This window comes from Pelobates fuscus, chromosome 7 (assembly GCF_036172605.1).
Source record: "Pelobates fuscus isolate aPelFus1 chromosome 7, aPelFus1.pri, whole genome shotgun sequence".
In the NCBI taxonomy this organism is placed as follows: Eukaryota; Metazoa; Chordata; class Amphibia; order Anura; family Pelobatidae; genus Pelobates; species Pelobates fuscus.
Genome location: NC_086323.1, coordinates 76,944,684 through 76,962,673, shown reverse-complemented (window position 1 = coordinate 76,962,673; position 17,990 = coordinate 76,944,684). Strand labels below are relative to the sequence as shown.

General features: G+C 43.4%; 1 protein-coding gene across 2 annotated transcripts in view; it reads left to right on the top strand.

Moving 5' to 3' along the window:
- CRB1 (crumbs cell polarity complex component 1) overlaps positions 1 to 9,656 on the top strand; it is a 62,844-nt gene extending 53,188 nt beyond the window's left edge. For both annotated transcript variants that reach the window (XM_063426087.1, XM_063426086.1), the window contains one exon: positions 9,200 to 9,656. In XM_063426087.1, the coding sequence (XP_063282157.1) occupies positions 9,200 to 9,415 (216 nt within the window). In that variant the 3' untranslated portion in view covers positions 9,416 to 9,656. The remainder of the gene's footprint in view (positions 1 to 9,199) is intronic.
- The last annotated feature ends 8,334 nt before the right edge of the window (positions 9,657 to 17,990 follow it).

Sequence of the window (17,990 nt, the reverse complement as noted above, 5' to 3'; positions counted from 1 at the left end):
TTTGAAAGCTGGAAGCTGAAATTTGTTTTCGCTGGCGAATGTAATGCACATTTGTACAAGAAGATACTTCTATACAACATTGAGCATTATTATTTTTATGTTATTTTTTATAATAGTTTCTTATAACTCAACTTTCTCCTCACTAAACGTCCGAATTCCATTCCTACGACGGTCGTTTATCAAGGACCGCCCTCTTTCCAGGTTGAAATTCGTCCAGCGCATTTACTCAAATCTAGTGCGCCATTGAATCTAATGCAAATTCACATTTTGGTAACTTTATTTTGCCATAAAAAGGTGCATATTAGAATAAAGTAAATACGGTATATTTTTAAATATTGTTATATAGTGCAGTTTCTAGTTCTTGGGAAAACTTCCATTGTTATCGTTATTATTTTAACAATTTTGGCATATCCATAAGCTAAGTGCCTGATAAGCATTCTAATCCTAGTTATATAATAATTTAGTAGCTCTTGGGCACAAACTTTGTACGTGGAAAGTTAACTCAGTGACCCCTTCTACAAGTGCTAAATAGTTAACCATAGGCGTGCGCACGGGGTGTGCCTGGGCACACCCTAATCCCTGCGGCCCGCACTGTGTGCCTCCATGGGCCAGTGAGGTAGATCAAAGATCTCCCTCACCAGCCCACAGGCAGGGCGGAGGCAGGAGAGGACCCGGGGATCTCTATCCAGCATCTTTCCGGGGTTCTTCTCGCAAGGTCAGAGCGTTGCAGCGGCAACGCTCAGATCCCGCAAGAGTGAACTCTAGCCCTGCAGGCTAGAGTACACACCACTAGGATCACCAGGGATAAGGGTCCCTCTTCCCAGGCAAAAGGATCCCTCTTCCCAGCAAGGATCCCTCTTCCCAGGTAAAAGGTATGAAGGGAGGGGGGCTATTTCCTTATCTGTCTCCCTACCCCGACACACAATCCCTCCAAACAAATTCACACATACAGCAGCCACACACACACAGCACCCTTACATACACACACACACACACACACACACAGCACCCTTACACACACACACAGCACACTTCCAGAACCCTCACACACACAAACACCACCCTCACACAGCACACAGCTCACTACCAGCACCCTCACACACTCAGCACCCTCACACACTCAGCACACTAACAGCACCCTCACACACAGCACACTACCAGCACCCTCACACACACACACACACACACACACACACACACACAGCACCCTCACATACACGGCACCCTCACACACACAGCACACTAATAGCACCCTCACACACACAGTACTGTATGTATGTGTGTGTGCATATATATCTATATATATCTATACGCGGCGTGTGTGTTTGTGCTTTAGGGTGCACACCCTTATGCAATTGGCTGCGCACACCTATGTAGTTAACATTAAATACATTTTGAAAAAAACGTGAACATTTTCACAATATAAGTGGGTCTCCAAGGCACGGGTACTAAAAAAAAACAACTTATTGTGAGCAGTTGCTTATGGTCTGTGATAGTTGCTAATTCTGTGATAGTACCCACTAAAGGGTGCGGAAATGACCCAGGGACCAATATTTGGTTCCAAATCATATTAAGACCTCCTGTACTAATTAAAAACAAAAACTCATAATGGTGCCCCCTAAAGGCTTTTAACAAAGCCATGCAACTAGTAATATCTAAAAATACCCCTTACATTTGTGCAAGGTGGATCATTATTGTTGATACATTATTATTATACTGCAATCCTTGAATTTGTAACCCCTCATAACCTTGGAAAGCATATTTTTTTAATAGAAAAACACCAACATATTCTGTTGAGCTGTCCTATGAGGCCTGTGAGATTACAATCTAACAATTACAGCACTTTCATACAAAGCGCTTAGCAAGGTGACTTGTGAGTTTACAATCTAAAAGTAATAACAGGGAGATAAAACGATTAAGACAAGAGATTGTAGAGGGAGTTTAACCCCTTAAGGACCAAACTTCTGGAGTAAAAGGAAATCATGACATGTCACACATGTCATGTGTCCTTAAGGGGTTAAAGGGACACCATGGTCACCCAGACCTCCTCATTTCAATGACGTGCTCTGGGTTTAGTGGTCCTGTCCTTTTAGCCCTGCAAAATAAAACTGCAGTTTTTTTAGAAACTGCAATGTTTTAATTCCAGTGTTAAATCTAACTCTTCCTGACAGCCACTAGAGGTGCTTCTGCTACACTGACCAAGTGTAACTGACCTGGAAGCCCATAGGAAAGCATTGAATACAAAGCTTTTCCTAAGGCACTAAGAAAGCTTTCCTAAGCTTTCCTATGGCACTCACCGTGCATGCACATTAGGTTCCCAGTTCTCCTCTAGGAAGAGCATTATTTTATACCATCACAGAGGAGGCTATGCCTTCTCCATAACATCGTGTGGTGAGCAGTGCAAGGTAAGTAGAACCTTATATTTCACTGATCTATATTGCACATAGGGGAAGGTGGGGTAGAACAGGATTAACCATAAGGCGACCCTAGAGGTCAAATAAGGGTCCCGGAAAGCATAGCTTGCTTCGCACCATTTACCAGCCTAGGGCTCTATGGCATCTTAATCCTCCTCAGGGGGGCTGTATAAAACTGTGGAGAGGAGCACTATAGCTTTAGGAATACAGATTTGCACTCCTAACGCCATACTGTGCCTTTAAAGATGATGACCAGAGATTTGAGGAGATATGGCTTTATCCAACAAACAGCAGCAGTGAGATGGTAAAATGTAAACGGAAATTGACAAACTGGAAAAACTGTTGGTAAGTAATGACATAATTGGTAAGAACAGCTAAAAGTAACTAAATGTGACACTCCTACAACTTTAATGCATTTGATAGATATGATATATGCCTCATAGTTATGTTGCATTTTTTTGCGTGCTTAAATCTTTGTCGTTTTTGCACAAAATAAATAAATGTTTTGCAGAATACTGCATCATAAGCCTGCCTCCTTTGCCACAACCTTCCGTGCCAGAAAGACTTCCTTACCAAAGGTATGCACACAGTCTCAGCACCAGCAGCACTGAGTGAGCTGCTTTTAATTCACAACCTGGTTGCAGACAGAGAAACTATAAACAGGTAGTGATATCCTCACTATGTTTTTCCCTGGGTATACTCTACTCCTAATGCCTAGTACTGTCAGTGACTGAGCTGAGTGTGCATGCATTTGATAAGGACGTCTTTTTCTGGTGTTAGGGGGTGTGACTAAAGAGCCATACTTATAGTGCAGCATTCTGCAAAACATTTATTAATTTTATGTAAAAACTATAAAGATTTGAGCGTGCATAAAAATACAGCATATTACTGTCAAATGCATGAAAGTTGTATTGGTACTGGAGTGTCCCTTTAAACTGAAAAAGTCTGCTTCTTGTTATAACTATTAGATGGTAAATTACAAGATCTGTCAAATAAATGATAATCTGGTGCATTTATAGTTATGATTTGTCCTTAAGAATTGTGCACTTTGGAACAGACCATCTGGCTCTTTAACCCCGTCATTGTCAAATTGTTTAGGTAAACTAATTGCTTTTTAAAGAATTTTTAATATACAAATCTAGATTGTAGTGCAGAGTCTGTAGAGTGGAACACGTCTTATGTTACCGTCAAGACCTTTGTAAGGGTGACTTATAGTTGTTTTAATAAGTGGAGATTATGAACTAAGTCACTGATGACAGACTGATGACAGACGGTTCTAATGCAGTGATGCTACCAGTGTTCTAGCCAGCCTTATCACACCTTCTAGAAATCAGAATTCTATATTGAAATCAATGCCAAAGCAGTAAAATTAACCCTATGTCTCTCTGAGGCAGGTGTAATAATATTGTGTTTCTATGTATTCTTTCATTTTGTGTGTAATCCATTTCTTTCACATCTGTCTACATTGTCATGGCGTATCTGTTTGTATTCTCATGTTTTACATTAAAATGAATATCCATTCTTTTTTTCTGAGCAGCTTGTTCTTTTTAACTTCATGTGTTTTGTCCTTATCAATACATAGTTCCACCTCCTCAATCATCTTCTTTTCTATGGGAAATGCATGTTTGTGCGAAATATATCACTGGTAAAAAGTCTAGACATCAAAGCATTTGACGAAATAGAACAAGATCCCTGGCCGGGCTTACTCATTAGCAACAATGACGTCCTAATTTTTTTAATTTAATTTATTTAAGCATACTACAGACAAGATGTACAAAGCTGGGCGATAAACAAACACAAATAAGTCTTACTCCTTTCAGACCTTGCAATGCTGAGGTATAGAACTGGACAGTGTTAAAGAGTTAATTGTGTGGCCGTTTTTGCTCAAATTGAACATCCGATGATTTTACCATGCAAAAAACAAAACAAAAACAGGAAGATGCAATGATCACACAGGTAGTAACTTTTTATTACTGCAATGGAGACATGAAGGACCACATAGAAAGAGTTATCGTTAATTTCCTTTTAAGTTTCACTCAGTTTTTGAGTAAGGAACCAAACAGAATAGATGTGTGCCCAGTAAAGGTATATTTCTAACAGTAAAAACAAAGTGAAATATAAATACATCATCAGCACTCTCCGTCTTCTTTATGGAGAAAGAACTGCATTTATTGCACCTAAAATGGACATTTCAGTTACAAAAACATTTTATGAGACACTACAACTAGAGTATTTATTCTCACAAAAAAAAAAAAAGAAGATTGCAAATAGGGATGGGGAGAGGGAAAAGCAATATTAATCCAGGTATGTTCCATCAATCTATGTTTCATCTGTTTTAGAAATCTGTCTGTCTGTCTGTCCGTCAGTCCATCTTTGAGTCCAATTTCTATTAATTTATATGGCTTACAAAAACTAGCAAGCCTTGCTTCCAGCTGAGGTGAAAATTGTTGGGAATTGGAAGGGGGTTTCGGTTTTGAGGTCAGAGTGGCCGAACTGGAAAAATTCTCCAAGTCATCAATGCTTCCGGTTAAACTGCTTTATCCTTAGATTTGGGGTTCTCATTGGATTTCCCACGGTCCTCACTGTGGCGGATGGCCCTGTATGCAATAGTTTCTTTATACCCATAGGGAAAGGCAGTCCTACTAGCCATGGTTCCCCAGAGGTTTCCTCCACAGGAGGTTTTTTCCTTTCAAGCTTGCTGAAGGATGACATCAGTCTAGATTTAACCCACATCTTGGCTGTTTTCTGGCCAAATTTGTAATAACATTTTTTTTTTAATATTTTGGCCCGTAATTCCCCTATCTCCCTTTTAGAGACTGCAAAAATAATATTAAAGCTATTAAAATAAACTCAATAAATGTAACATTCATTTATAAAAAAAGAAAAAATGTAAAAACAAAATTCAAGACTGCTGGTTACTGCTACTATGGATGGTCTATATTTAACTTGCCTTTGTTTGCTGTCTTTTGTTTAAGAAATGGCTTATGTGCATGGAAAATAGATGTCACAAACATTTTCCACATACAAGACAGAGAACAAGTTATCAATTCAACAAGATAATTCATATTTTAATATTTTTGTTTGTGCATTACTAGTAAAGTGGATACAACATTATTAAATCAAACTTAGTAACATAGCAAAATGCATCATACAAAGTAAAATAAAAATAGGCGTATAGAGACAAACCTGTAAAATTTTCCTAAAGGTAGGAAAGGTAACTTGGAGAATTTTATCTAGCTTAGTTATTTTGGCTTTAAATTTGAAATTGACTTTGAATTCCGAATAATTATGACTAAAGTGAATAAACAATGCCAAGCTTATTTAAAAAAACAAAACAGCCTAGTATAGCTTTTCTTAAATCCCTCAGTTTTGAACCAGTCTGTGGTTTACGTACAAAGCAATTTGGTATAAACAAGTTATCTTTACGGAGGTTTGATAGTCATTACACCAGCAAAATGCTTTTGTTTACTACCCTTAGGAAAATTTAAAATACATTTCTAAAGTTAGATGGAGATCAAATTCAGGGGTAAGATGGAATGGGGAAATTGGAACGGTAGTATGGTATATACACAGGCAATGATTTGATAACAAGATCGTTAAAGAACAAGTCCACAGTCCGTGGTTAATAGCATGGTAATTGAAATAGGTGCGACTAGTTAAAACTGACATAGTGAGAAACTATAGGTTTGTGATGCTTGCTGGGGGAATATATATAGAGGAAGAATATAAAAAAATTGTATTTAAAGGGATATTATAGTCACCAAAACAACTTTAGCTTAATGATGCAGTTTTGGTGTATAGATCATGCCTCTAAGGTTTCACTGCTCAATTCTGTCATTTATGAGTTACAAAGGGGTGCACCATTCATCTTTATGGGTAATAATCAATGTTAAATAGAGATTGAAATGAATGGGGAACAGGGGATAGGAAATTCTAGTGGACTTTCCATTCTTTCCAGTAACTGTATGAAAAGTCCGAAATATATCTGATGAAGGAAAAAAAAAAACGAGAGGGATATATCTATAATAAATAGAATTCACTATGATAAAAACAATTATAAATGTAAAAAAGTCGTTTATATAAATTTCCATATTTAATTTCATACCAGTAATATTAAAAATCAGAAGTACAGTAAATAGCAGGGGGAAGGAGGGGGTTTCTATCGGAAGACAAAGATGATAAATGTCTGAAATGCGCTGAGATGTGTGAAAAAACCTGACCCAAGTATACAATATACCTGCTGTGGCCAAAATCTCAATACTTTGAAAATATTGGTGCTCAAAAGACCTGAATCAGGCCAGGCAGACCCAAGATTACTTTAAAATCTTAGAACAAACTAATTATCATCACAAGTATTCACTATCAACTATCCAGGGATTGTGCAATGGTTCAAGTAAGGAAAACACCCAGCACATTTCAGTCGTGTTTCAGCACTTCCATTTTTTTTAACTTCCCGGCAGACCAAGTCTTTGTCAAGCTCAGGTGTAAAAGTGCAACACTGAATAAAAAGCAGCAATAAAGTTGATGTGTGATCAATTAAGGGGGGGCACCCATATAAAAACCGTTACTCCAAGAACCATGAACAGTTTGATTGAAGTGGTCATGGTGCTTAGAGTCTGTATGTGGTGCAGGTCTTCCTGAAAAATCCTTCACATACTGAGATATAGCACGTTGCAGCATGAGGAGTAACTCCACCTATGGCAGCGTCATTAGCCAGACTGATGTTAAATCTAGCTAATGTTAAATCTGTGCCTATTTGGCATCTGTCTTTAACATGCATAAAATGCTGGCTACAGACTAACACTGGGTGTATGGCCACCCAAGTGCTCCCCTGCAGTGAGGGGTTTGACATCACTGGAGAAGGATCAGGCTAAACTGAGAGCTTGACCTCAGAGTGAGATTATGGGTAAGTTTATCCTCTTGTTTTTTCCTTTCTAAACAGTGTTTTAACAAAACACTTTTTGGTTGGAGAAACCCTTTACTTTATGTGGTACAGGATGCAAAGCAACGTCTAGTAAACAACACTATATTTATAATGTGATCAGCTAAGAAGAGGTTCCCTATTCAATCGTGTGATACACACCTGCATTGTTGTATAGCAACTTCAATATATACAAACTTATTAACAACTGTATCCTGGGGTATTGAAGTGTAAAATTGTAGCCATGAAGTGAATTGTCGCTTCAGTTTCAGAATATATAGACATTTTACATTAAATATAAGGATAAATATTACCAATTATCCGTACAGTGTAAAAAGAAAAGGAATATTTTCTTAGTTTATTCTAAGAATTATTTATTTATAAAATATTTTACCAGGAAAGATACATTGATTTCTCTCGTTTTCAAGTATGTCCAGGGTCCACAAAACATTGCATTAATACAATAGGGTAGAATAAAATACAAAAACAATATTAATGCACAATATATACAAAATTTAACATAGAACAGGTGGTAAATATATAATCAACCATGACAGGTGCATTCTGTTTTGAGATATGTAGAGAGGGATCTCTTAAAGGATTTTAGGCCTGGGGAAGATTTGAAAGTGTGCGGGAAGTGGATCCACAATTGCGGTATATTCTTTTTCTTTACTATAGGGCAAGAATGCATCCAAACAAACTGAGATATTATTTTTAGATTTTTGGAATGTTTAGGATTACGTATTCCTAAAAGCACCAATACCACGTCATCTCAATGAAGTGGTCTGGGTGCAGTGGCCCTTTAGTTTTAATCCTGCAATGTACAATATTGCGGTTTTGTAGAAACGTCAATGTTTCCAATGCAGGGATAAACATACCTCTAACGGCTGTGTTCCTGACAGTCACTAAAGGCGCTTCCCCTGTAAGAACCAAGTCAGACTTGGTTTTCAATCAAATGCCATTCCGAGAGAGTATTTGATTGACATGCATGTGCATTAGCCTCCCAATACTTCCCTATGGGAAAGCATTGGATTGGCTGAGATCATCGAGATCAGCTGTGAAGACCAGCGCTGCAAGATAGAAAAGATACGTAAAACTGCCTTTTTCTCCCTGTTGGTAGGGTCCGGCCACCTAAAATGGCCACCAAGGAACTATGGCATTAGGAATGCACATTCATATTTCTAACGCTATAGTGTTCTGTTAATGTTTTTTCTACACTTATATGCAACTTAGATTTTGGAATTCCATGATTTCTTTAAGTATTGGCCTGCATTTATTTAGCGTTTTGGTTAGTTTTATCATGTTTTCCAAACTGTACACGGATGGCAAGTCTCCTTTAATTTGCTCATTCTAAGGATCTCTGTTCCTTCCTAGGGTATTCATGTTGTCTAAATTAAGAAGATCTCTCTTTGAGATGTTCATTTAGATTTTCTTTATCTTCTCATTTCTCAACCCTAAAATGGATTTACCATAACTGACATAGATAATTCATTATCAATATTCACCTCTGTATGTTCTTCATTTGCAGAGAATCTCTAAGATCCATTGCTTCTACAGTTGCATCCTCAGAATCCAGGATATGGTTCTCCCGTAACGTATGATACAGACGTACAAGTGGTTTAGAGTACTCTCTTCCACGGTATCAAACCCCTAAACAAAATTATCTAAATGGCAGATAGTCAAAGATATTCTTAGAAGAAGCAAGATCAAAATCAGGATTGAACCAGTTTTACCTATGTGATTTTTCATTACTTTCATGCTACAGATATGTTTTGCTATAAAAATATACTTTAGAAATCCAATGCTAATTAAGCTATGATTGGTTCATTTGTAATATATATATATATAATTATTTTTTTTCCAGCAGCCAGATTCCTATCCCCCTGGAGTTTTCACAGCTGTGGCCTCGGTGGTTCTGGCATTTTTCTTTGCTGTCTGTGCCGGTGTTTGTATCTTCATCATAGTTTCAGGGATGAGGTCCAACCAAGGAACCTATAGCCCAAGTCGCCAGGAGAAAGAAGGTTCCCGAGTAGAGATGTGGAACATTGTCCAACCACCTCCAGTGGAGAGACTTATTTGAAAACCAACTACCTGTTTCTTCATTATCAAACATGCTTTACAAACTACTGAAGTGCTAGCCCGACCTCTGGAGCTGATGGAGCTACACAATATATGTACTACACCTCATTTTCTAAATACATATATTTTTATTTTTTATGTTTTTTAAGTCTTTAAACATGGCCAATGTGCTCTTATTTTTTCATACACGGAGGGAAGTAGGCCCTTGCTTCAATCACATGGTTAATAGTTTTTAACAATAAGGTTACTGGTGCCTTTCCTTCTGAAGTAAATAAAGTTTGTTTTCTTGACTTTAATCCATGACCAGTGATAAAATGTTTCTTAATTGCTAAAAGTATATATATATGTGAAGAATCAAAACATTAATATGGTACCAACACCATCTCACATTTCCCAATCCAGTTCATAAATTTTTTGTCTTTTTATCCTGGTTACTTTGTGTGTGTGTGCACACATGTACATATGTGAACACGTTTGCATTTTTTTTTGCACACATACACACACACAACTTTTTTAAAACAGATAGCCCGCACAAATGTATGCATACCTGCTTGTAAATAATATCACCTTACCTTGTCAGAATAACACTAGCCCTTACTCGTAGAGGGCAGATCAAAACACAAGAGAGAGAGAGACAGTACAGCAAAGTCACAAATTACCAATCTCTAGAATGGAAATGTAATTGCCGCTAGAAAGACTAAACATATGGAACCTAAATAGGTTCGAGAGACGTTGCTTACATGACAAGGTTGGGGGACAAAGAGATACACAGTAACAAGTAGCCAAGACTAGCCAGGGATCAAAATTGCGATTAAAAAGTCAAATCAACTACTAAAATCAAACAACAAAGACAAGACACAATCAAGAACATGAACCACAGTATACGGGAACCACAGCAGGCCACTGATCCTTTGGACAGGGATGACAGCAGAAGGAAGGTGTGTGGTTATGTAGGATTGACACATCCATGTAATGGTGCTTAGAATGGCGCCACTTATAGTTACTATACATTTGGCTCAGGTTCCAAATTTAGTGGGAACATCTTTGCACAAAGCATCACTCCAGAGGAAAATCAAAATATGGAACAATCAGGTAACCTAACTATCAGTACGGCTGCAGGTACACTAGAAATGGGGCTATTGCTTCCTCAGAGAAAGGAATGGAGTGAGTGTAGCTGTGAATTCAGGTCCATAATTTGGAAAAGAATGTGACATTTTTTATTGCAGCTGACTGTTAATGGCAAAGCTCCTAGCACTTGGGGAGCTCAAACTAAAAAACTTTTGTTCCCATCAGCCATAGACTTCCTACGCATCCTGGAGAGGTGAATGCTGTTGAGGGCTCCTAGCACAGGTGAAACTGACTGTTAAAGGGACAATCTATGCATCATAACAATCTATGCTCAATGCATGCAGGTTATATTGCATACAGTGATCTGGTTCCTGTCATCCTGTTCAGTGTGCCTTATAGCTTATAACTTGTTAAGAATTAATGCAGCTGTACGACTACCACCCTGGGTCCAGTAATGCAAGTGATGGAGAGAGTGCAAGCTGTGGTAAACACCTGGGGCAGTGACACACCTCTATTTATATTTTTAAATGTAAAAAAACAATTGATCTAGACCAGGTCAGAACGAAATATTATGGCATATTGAATGTGATATTTGTCCATGCTTGAGTTCTTCCCCATTTCTTACTTTGTTATAAATGCCTCCATGGCCACCATGCACATAAAGTATAATTGAACATGTCCACTTAGCATTTATCTCATCATTCATATAAATAGTAACTATTATAGGACAATCAACACAAGTATCATTATTTCACAAATTATATGGATTACTATAAAACCAAGTGCATTAAAAAATAAATACGTATTAAAATTATTAGCATTTTATATTTAATTTACAGTGCAAAATCCAAAACAGAGTGATATCCCTTTAGCTTTTTAAAACTTAGATTTTTTACTTTCTGTTATACCCACTGTATTGTTGAAACTGCTCTTTTATGCAGGGATAAAACTTCAAAATTAAAACATAGAAAACAATAACAGTGTAGACAAATGCAAAAATAGGGAGAGAGTCACTAAATCGTTAAAGTTCTAACTCACAAAGGAAGAGCCAAGAATGTGGCTCAGTGTTGTCGTCTTGGAGTCCTTTCGTAAGGGGGCCCCTTTCTTGTCCTTGCAAGTTCACTTGCTCGTAATGGCATGGTTTTATGTAAGAAAAGAAATTTGCATATAGTACAATATGCAAGAACACAGACAAAGTATTTCGAGCAATAGATCTTTTCCTGTAGGCTCCATTTGCTGAACCAGCGTCCCATTTAGGGGCGATGCTACCCTTTGGAATCACCAGAGAGATCCTCAGTATGGTGGATTTTATTCAGGTAATATATTTAAAGCCAATACATAAATAACTTTGGTTTGACAAACAATTAATAGAACAATATTAAAACTAATATAATAATAAGTATAAATATCAAAGGGAGACTTATCTTCTTCCAAAATGCATTTCACCCTTGGGGTTTCCTCAGTCAGTGATTAGCACAAGGAAAGTGATGTTTGACAGAATAGTGATAATTTCCACTATGCAGACAAAATCAAGAAGAAGAAGGAAGAAGTGCGTACAAACCAAAAGCGATACAGACCCAAAGGCTTATGCAGGTAGAAGCCTTGCTATACAGAGGAAGAGATTAAGAACGACCCCCTTTTCAAGCTTTCAGTGCAGACTAAGTCCCTAAAAGAGAAAGTTAGATCTTCTTTGAAGACCGTACTTAATAAAACAATTCTTACAAAATACATTACAAATTACAACTCTTACAAAATACAGTAAGATACTTCCATTGTATATTTAAAATATTTTCATTTTTTAATGATAGCATTGTGCATTAACATTGCCTATAATTTCACCATTAGCCTAGACAAGGTTGATTAACCTAGAATAGAAAGTATTTGTGTTAAGAACATAATCTATGCAAACACTGAGACATACTATCCCAGCAGCCTTAGTTCAGTAACTATTTCCAAAACAAAGCAATAGGGTTCATTTTGTTTACCTACAGACATAAACTCTAAACATAGATAGCGTTGTTTATCATCTAAAAAGCACATACAGACACCTCCCTGGACTGACAAGGAAGGGGGGACATGACTGCGGCTAGGATAAGGAGTCTTAAAGGAAGAGGAGATGGGAGGGGGATATATGGATACATAGTTGCTAAGATGGAAGACAGTTATAAGGACAGTGAGGGGAGGGGACTTACCAGTCAGCTCTTGGAAGTGCAGGGATCCTGACTTTCAGATTTTCAGATTTTCATCTGTCTTTCTTTGCTGACCCCTTTAAAAAAAAAATATATATATATATATAGATATTATTCTTCTGAATTTTATACTTACCTGTTCCTGAATTTCGAGAGTGATGGACGTTTCCCAGGAATCGTTGGTGGCCCTGTTGCAGGCTTACCGGGCTGCACATGGTGCAGGCTCGTTAGCAGAGGTGTTGGCCGGCATGGATGGCGTACCCGGTGAAGAGGCACGACCAGTGGAAGGTGGGCGGTGGGCCAGGCGTTCAAGGCCGCCGTCGCGACTGTCTCCCAGCCCGGTGAGAGGAGGTCGTGAAGGCGGAAGAAGCCGGCGAGCTGGAGTGGCTGGGAACATGGAGCCGAGCCTGGTGTCGTCCCCCCGAGCGATCCGGTCCCAGGTGAGGGCTGCGGCTGCGTCCGGCAGCCATTTCCAAGATGGCGATTCGGCGGGAAGATCTAGGAGCCCTCCACCTTCTCTTCCGGCGCGGGCGGAAGTGACGTCACGACGCCGGTCGCGCACGGCCGGCGCGCCGGATATGACGACAGCAGCCGGCGACGGGCAAAACCCGGAAGTGGGTGCCCGCGCCGGAAATAGGATGCCGGGCGCCCCCGGAGACCACAAGCGCCGGCGGAAGAAGGCAGCAATAGGGGTGCTGTGAGCCGGACAGCAGCCCCAAGGAGATGGGAGTCCCCAGGACAGGCCGGTTCATGGGGTGCCGCGGATCAGGCGGCAGCCCCAAGGTTGCAGTACTGCCAAGATGCCGGCGGTCGGGAGGCCGTGTCGGCTGCAGCCCCTCTGGGAGCTGGGAGGCTCCAGGGGGATTCCGTGAGGAGGAGGAGTCTGAGGAGGAGCGAGAAGGCGATGGAGGATGGCCCCTGCGCCTCCCCTCATTTGGTGAGTCAGCATGTGCAGGCGCCTGGGGTGCTGCAGGGGGTTCAGGTCAGGATAGCGAGGTGTTGCGCCTGCTGAGGATGTTAGTGGAGGGGCAAGCCAGGGGTACTGGTCTAGGGGCTCAGGGTCCAGGTAGTGCGGATAGTTTGAGGGGTCATGGGGTTGGGGTTGGTTCCTTTCTCCCAGGGTGTGAACTGGCCCCCCTAGGTTTACATGTGCCAGCGGAGGTGCAAGAGAAGATTATTCGCGGTGAGTATGTGGATCTCCTTTCTCTCGTTCCGCCAGACAAGGAGTCCGTGGACAGACCGCGACGTGGCGAACAATTGGAGGGAGAAAAGGGTAAGGCTATCCCGCGTACGTTCGGTAATTGGCTGCAAGGATTTAATATCTTTGCCAGCGTGCTAGTGCGCCATTTCCCTGAGAGGGCCCCCTCTTTATTTGGTTATTTGGACTTAATTTGGGGCGCCTACAAGGTTTATGGAGGGCAATGCTGGTTCAAATACGACCAGCAATTCCGCCAGAAGATGGCGGCGTGCCCGGGTATGGGTTTTGGGGTGCAGGACGGCAGCCTGTGGCTGCTACTTATGACCCCGTGTAGACCCTCTCCCTTTTCGGTGGCGGCCGGCGTCCCCACGGGTACGTCGGCAGGTCAGAGGAAGGGAGTCTGTTGGCTCTTCAACGAGAGCCACTGTAAGTGGTTTAGCTCCTGCAGATTCCGGCACGAGTGTGCCCACTGTGGGGGAGCCCACCCGGCTCTCCGTTGTTTCAAGAAGGGCAGACCATCTGCCTCCAAGGGCTCTGGTAGGGACGACGTTCCTCGCAGAGAGGACTCCAGTGAGCGTGGAAAAGATGCGTCCATGGCTCGTCCAGTATCCTAAGAGGGACGTTGCTAGCCTTTTGTTCGACGGTTTCACAACGGGTTTCTGGATTCGCTTTGTGCTGTCGGACGAGGGCCAGTTCGCGGACAATCTTCGGTCCACGCGGGGAAAAGAGGGTTTGTTAAAGGAAAAGTTGCAGGCGGAGATTCAACGGGGCCGCATGGCCGGCCCCTTTGATTCCCCCCCATTCCACAACCTGAGGGTGTCTCCGCTGGGTCTGGCACCCAAAAAGGATCCGGGAGCTTTTCGATTGATTCACCATCTCTCGTACCCTTCGGGGGCGTCGGTCAATGATGACATCGACAGGGATGCGTGCAGGGTACATTATGCGTCCTTCGACTCGGCATTGCTCCTCCTGCGGCGGGCCGGTCGTGGGGCGTTATTAGCAAAATCGGACATTGAATCGGCCTTTCGTTTGTTGCCGGTTCATCCGGATTGCTTTCACTTGTTGGGGTGTTTCGCTAACGGTTGCTTCTATTATGATATGTGTATGCCCATGGGCTGCGCTATCTCTTGTTATCATTTCGAACTGTTTTCTTCTTTTTTGGAGTGGGTCACGTCCAGAGTTGCGGGTTTGTGTTCGTTGACACATTACCTGGATGATTTTTTGTTTGTTGGTCCGTCGGGTTCCCAGGATTGTACAGCGTTGCTTCAGGCATTCCGGCGGGTGGCGTCAGAGTTCGGAGTTCCTGTGTCCGAACAAAAAACGGTTGTCCCGGTGTTGGTCCTTTCATTCTTGGGTATCGAAATTGATACCGAGAGTATGGTTTTCCGGCTTCCGGAAGAGAAGTTGGAAGGGTTGCTTCGGCTGGTGGACTTGGTCAAAGGTTCCAAGAAGGTTCAGTTGCGACAGATGCAGGGCCTTTTGGGGCACTTGGTTTTTGCATGTCGGGTGTTACCGATGGGTCGGGCATTTTGTCGTAGATTGTCCTTGTCCACGGTGGGGGTGAGGGAACCTTTCCATTACATTCGGATCACGAGGCGCCTTCGGGCGGATCTGGCAGTGTGGAGCTCCTTCCTCAGACGTTACAACGGGCACTCTTGCTGGTTGAGGGAGGCCACCACCAATGCTGCATTGGATCTTTTTACCGATGCCTCGGGGTCCGTTGGCTTTGGAGCGTATTTTCGGGGTCAGTGGTGCGCGGGGGAGTGGCCGGAGGAATGGCAGTCTTCCCCATTTCGAAGGAATTTGACCTTTTTGGAACTGTTTCCGATAGTGGTCGCGCTGGAACTGTGGGGTGAGGAGCTGAGAAATCACACGGTGGTCTTTCACACGGACAACATGAGTGTGGTTCATGTGATTGCCCGATCGTCCTCCTCGTCCCCACCAGTTTTGGCTCTTCTCCGTCACCTCGTGCTTCTTAGTCTTCAGTTTAATGTTTGGGTGCGGGCGCAACATGTCCCGGGTGTGCAAAATGTGGTGGCTGATGCATTGTCTCGCTTGCAGTGGGAGCGGTTTCGCGAGGCAGCGCCGGAGGCGCGGCGGACCGGTCTGTGTCCGGACTCCTTATGGAAGCTCGATTTCGAGGCCTGATGGGCTTGGTATCGGACTCCTTGGCGGAGGCTTCCTGGAAGGCATACCGGGCAGTGTGGAAACAGTGGCTGTCGGCAGCACGGGACGGGGATGTATCCACGGAAACGGGACGTTCGGAGGCGACTCTTGTGTTGCTGGATGACTTGGTCAGGAGAGGTAGGTCTTGCGCAGTAGCGGAGAAGGCGCTGGCTGCCCTGTCTTTCTTGTTTCGATTTATGGGCTGGCAGGATGTTACTAAGGAATTTGGGATCCAGAGGGTGGTGAAGGGCTGGCGACTGCGGCGTCGCCCGGATCGTCGTCGGCCGATTTCGGTGGAGATGTTGCGGCGGATTCTTTTAGTCTTGCCGCGGGTCTGTGGCTCGAATTATGTATCGAAGTTGTTTCGCGTAGCCTTCTCGGTCTGCTTTTTTGGAGCCTTTCGCATCGGCGAGTTGGTAGCCCCGAGCAAGGGGAAGGCCTCGCCTTTGGCATTGTCAGATGTGCGGTGGTCTACTTCCTCCGTTGACATTTTTGTGCGGCGCTCTAAGACGGACCAGGCGGCCCGGGGTGCCTGGGTTCGTTTAGGGGCCACGAGGGATGTCGTCTGTCCTGTCGGGGCTTTTCACGATTTTCTGGAGGTGCGCCCGGAGCGGGGAGGCCCTTTGTTGGCTCACGCGGATGGGTCTCCCCTAACACGCTATCAGTTCTCGGCAATGCTGAAGAGAGCATTGGCCGCGGGTGGTATGGAAAGTCAAGGGTTTTCGGCCCATTCCTTTCGGATTGGGGCGGCTACCCAGGCAAGTGTTTTGGGTTACTCGGCTGCGGGCATTCAACGCATTGGAAGATGGGAGTCGGGGCGTTTTAAGTCTTATGTCCGACCTCATATGCTGTAACCCTCTTCTCGTTGTAGGTGGGCGGCCCCGGTACGTGTGGATACTAGGGCATTCCTATGTGTACTGGGCAGCTAGGCGAGCTGAAGACCGGGCCTACGGACGAAATTTGGGGTTCTCAGTGGACTTGGCCCGAGTCAGGTGGAAGGGCATTAGGGGCCTCCGATGGCAGCAAGTATATCCTGAGTTCGTGGAGCTCCGTAAGTTTGTGTCAGGGCCGGTGGTGGTGGTGGTTCATGCGGGCGGGAACGACTTGGGGGTATCCAGGACTGTGGACCTTCTCCACGCGATTCGGCACGACTTGGCGAGGTGCATGGTGCTGTTTCCGGACATGACCTTGGTTTGGTCGGAGGTGGTTTCCAGGCCGTGCTGGCGCGCGCTGCCGCACTCGCGCGGTTTGGAGAAGAGCCGGCGCAAGCTGAATATTGCAGTGGGGAAATTTGTCCGGCGGCTAGGTGGGGTGGTCATCCGTCACGTGGAGCTGAAAGGAGAGAACCAGAACTTAATGAGGAGGGATGGGGTCCACTTGAATGAGATAGGGTTGGACATCCTGAACACGGGTTTGCAGAGTGGGATTGAGGCTGCGCTCTCTGCGGGGGGCGCGATGACGGCAGGAGGCGTGAGGGGAAGTCGTCATCGCGGTGGCGGGAGTCCTGGCCAGCGCAGGCAGAACTGATGGAGTTGCCGAGGAGGCTTGGGGAGTCGCAGCCTGTTGGGAGCTGATGGCGGAGGCAGGCTGCTCATGGACTCATGGTTTGTGGGGATAGACCTGTCTGTTGGGCAATCACCCCAACAGCTGACAGTATTTATGTTGCTGGCATGGAAAAATTAAATAAAGCTGTGGCCGATGCCCTTACCCAACTTTATACGGTCTCTGTGTGTCATTGGGAAAGGGGGGCACCGGGTGGGTGGTACAGTCATCTAGACAGCAGTCAAGACACCTCCCTGGACTGACAAGGAAGGGGGGACATGACTGCGGCTAGGATAAGGAGTCTTAAAGGAAGAGGAGATGGGAGGTGGATATATGGATACATAGTTGCTAAGATGGAAGACAGTTATAAGGACAGTGAGGGGAGGGGACTTACCAATCAGCTCTTGGAAGTG